Source organism: Cyprinodon variegatus, unplaced genomic scaffold (assembly GCF_000732505.1).
Source record: "Cyprinodon variegatus isolate N-32 unplaced genomic scaffold, C_variegatus-1.0 Scaffold1080, whole genome shotgun sequence".
In the NCBI taxonomy this organism is placed as follows: domain Eukaryota; kingdom Metazoa; phylum Chordata; class Actinopteri; order Cyprinodontiformes; family Cyprinodontidae; genus Cyprinodon; species Cyprinodon variegatus.
Window position 1 is genome coordinate 173,853 of NW_015151533.1, and position 2,370 is coordinate 176,222.

At 36.5% G+C, this 2,370-nt stretch overlaps 1 protein-coding gene across 1 annotated transcript in view; it reads right to left on the reverse strand.

The window, feature by feature from the left end:
- The window catches only part of LOC107101317 (myosin-9-like), a 52,989-nt gene that overhangs the window by 25,157 nt on the left and 25,462 nt on the right, over nt 1-2,370 (reverse strand). The window contains exons 14-15 of the mRNA XM_015400185.1: nt 761-945; nt 541-662 (exon numbers count right to left, since the gene is read on the reverse strand). Coding sequence (XP_015255671.1) covers nt 541-662; nt 761-945 — 307 coding nt within the window. The remainder of the gene's footprint in view (nt 1-540; nt 663-760; nt 946-2,370) is intronic.

Here is a 2,370-nt window from a genome sequence, read left to right on the forward strand (position 1 = left end):
CAGTCGTCAGGATCTGAGTCAGCATGGATAAAGACAGCTAGGACTGATTTAAAGCACTTTTTAGAAAAGGCAAAGAAGAACGAACAATCTGGGATTCACATGGAAAATAATAGAATCTAGTTTACTTTTTCTACATGTTTGTTCATTTGCATAGTTCCTCATAAATAAACACATTATCAGAAAATTGTTTTTATATATAAAAAAAATATAAAGCTGACCAATAGCTTCTCAATTATTAAACTGGTACATTACTTTTTTTTTAGGTTTGTGACACAATATCGGAGCATGCAGAATACAGGTTTACCTTCACAAAGCCTCTGAAGGCTTGTATACAAAAAGTAAACCTGGACATGAAATTATGTTTTGTTTTTATAAAGCGTTTTTCTAATGTTTTTTTTGTTGTTGGCATTCATATAAATATACTGGTGTGATAACTTAGTATAAGTCTATTTTGAATTTATAGGCCCCCCCCCCCAGAGAAAACACCAGCCGCCACTGGTGACCAGTCCAAATATTCATCATGCATTTAGAAAGTGTCACCTCTGTCTGAACTCCTGGAAGACGATCCGGTTAGGGAAGCCCTGTCTGCAGATACGGATTCCCTCCAAGACTCCGTTACACCTCAGCTGGTCCAGAACGAGGTGAGACTCAAGCTTACCAGACTGAGGAGAAGAAAAAAAACAATTTCACATAGATTTGTGTTTTTCAAGTCATGCCATTTTAGCAAGACATCTGGTAAGTTCCTAAAACAGCGTCATACCTTCTTCTCGTGGTTGGGAATGATGCAGCGCACAAAGTTAGGGTTGGTGTTCCTCAGGGTGGTCATGAGGTTCCCCAGCTGCTCCTTGTACAGCTGTCCCACTGTGCGGAACATGCCTTTACGGGTCCTGAAGGGGCCAGAGTCTGACATTCCTGCCACCTTATCCAGGCCGACGATGTGGTTCACTGGGATCCACAAATAAAGAAAAACAACACTTTTAATTTCTGCTCTTTATAGAGGAACAAATACAGCAAACTGGTAAATAGATCAACTACTAAGGAAGGATGATATCTGCTTAACAGACATGTTGGTTATAAGATTAGATGGACTATAAACTACAAGTTAAATGTGTAAAACAAGTAAAAATAGATTTAAGGCGACCATTTCCTTTACAGTACACCAATAACTATGTAATAACATTGTTGGGTTCAAAGAAATGTGAGTTTATAGAGGACGAAATGATCAGACACAGACAGGGATCTGCAACAACAGCCTCTGCAGAAGGGAGAAGAACATCTAGCTCACAACCAGCACCTTTTCTCACTGCTCCCTTCCCAGTAGAGCCTTTATTAACAGATTATAACATAATAGGGTGGGTTTTAAAACAGAAGACCCTGTAAGGATTATCTGGCTGGATGCAGGTCATAAATGAAATGACCCTGAAATGACCCCGTGTTTCATATGTACACACATTAACTTTATAATCGTCATTCAATAACCTTAACAAACATTGTAATAACATAGAAAGTTACCCAATATTTCTAGGTAACAAGAAAAACTTAATGGAGAATTTCGGCAAAACATGCGCTTCAAAATTTTCTAATGATTATCTGTGCTGGATCAGACATGGTTACTGATCGGTCCTTTAGATCTATTTCATTTTTTTTTCTTTACAAATTCTGTTTTACTAATTATTCAAAAAAAGAAAAAAAGGTGATAGCTTCAGCAGTATTAAGATGGGATCCCAGTTTTCATCAGCTAAATGTTTTGATTTTCTCAAAACAAACTGAATTTATACATTTTTCTTAAGTTCTAATTCAGATTTTATAGAAAAAAGGTCAGTTTAACTTAAAGTCAAAAATGTGTAAAATTCCTACATTATGAATGTATATTGACCTAATAAGACATAGGAATTTTAATTAAACCTAATTGAATAGAAATGTCACTTCATGCACTATCTTATTATATTTTTATCCCTTTACCTGTTTTTTTATTTCATGCTTTTCTGTTCCCCTATTAAAACACGCTGCCCCCCTCCTGGCCCCCTCCTGGCCCCATGGTAGATTTGGTCTAGAACCGCCAATGCAACTAAACTCAGGTGAGTTTTATAATGTTTTATTTACCTGACCACAAGTTATAATTTACTTTGTTAGCCTTAGTTAGGCGGTGGCCAATAATAAAAACAGTTATGTGATCCTATTGTTAATCACCCACCAAAAGTCTCCATTGTAACATACAAGTGTAATAATTACATGCAGGTAATTATTAGGGATGCACGATATTGGGATTTTGGCCGATATCCGAAATGCCGATATTTTAAAACTCATGCAGCTCATGCACAAAAATAAGCAGTCATTGAAAATAGCAGTTTTGTTATCCATTTCTGACAC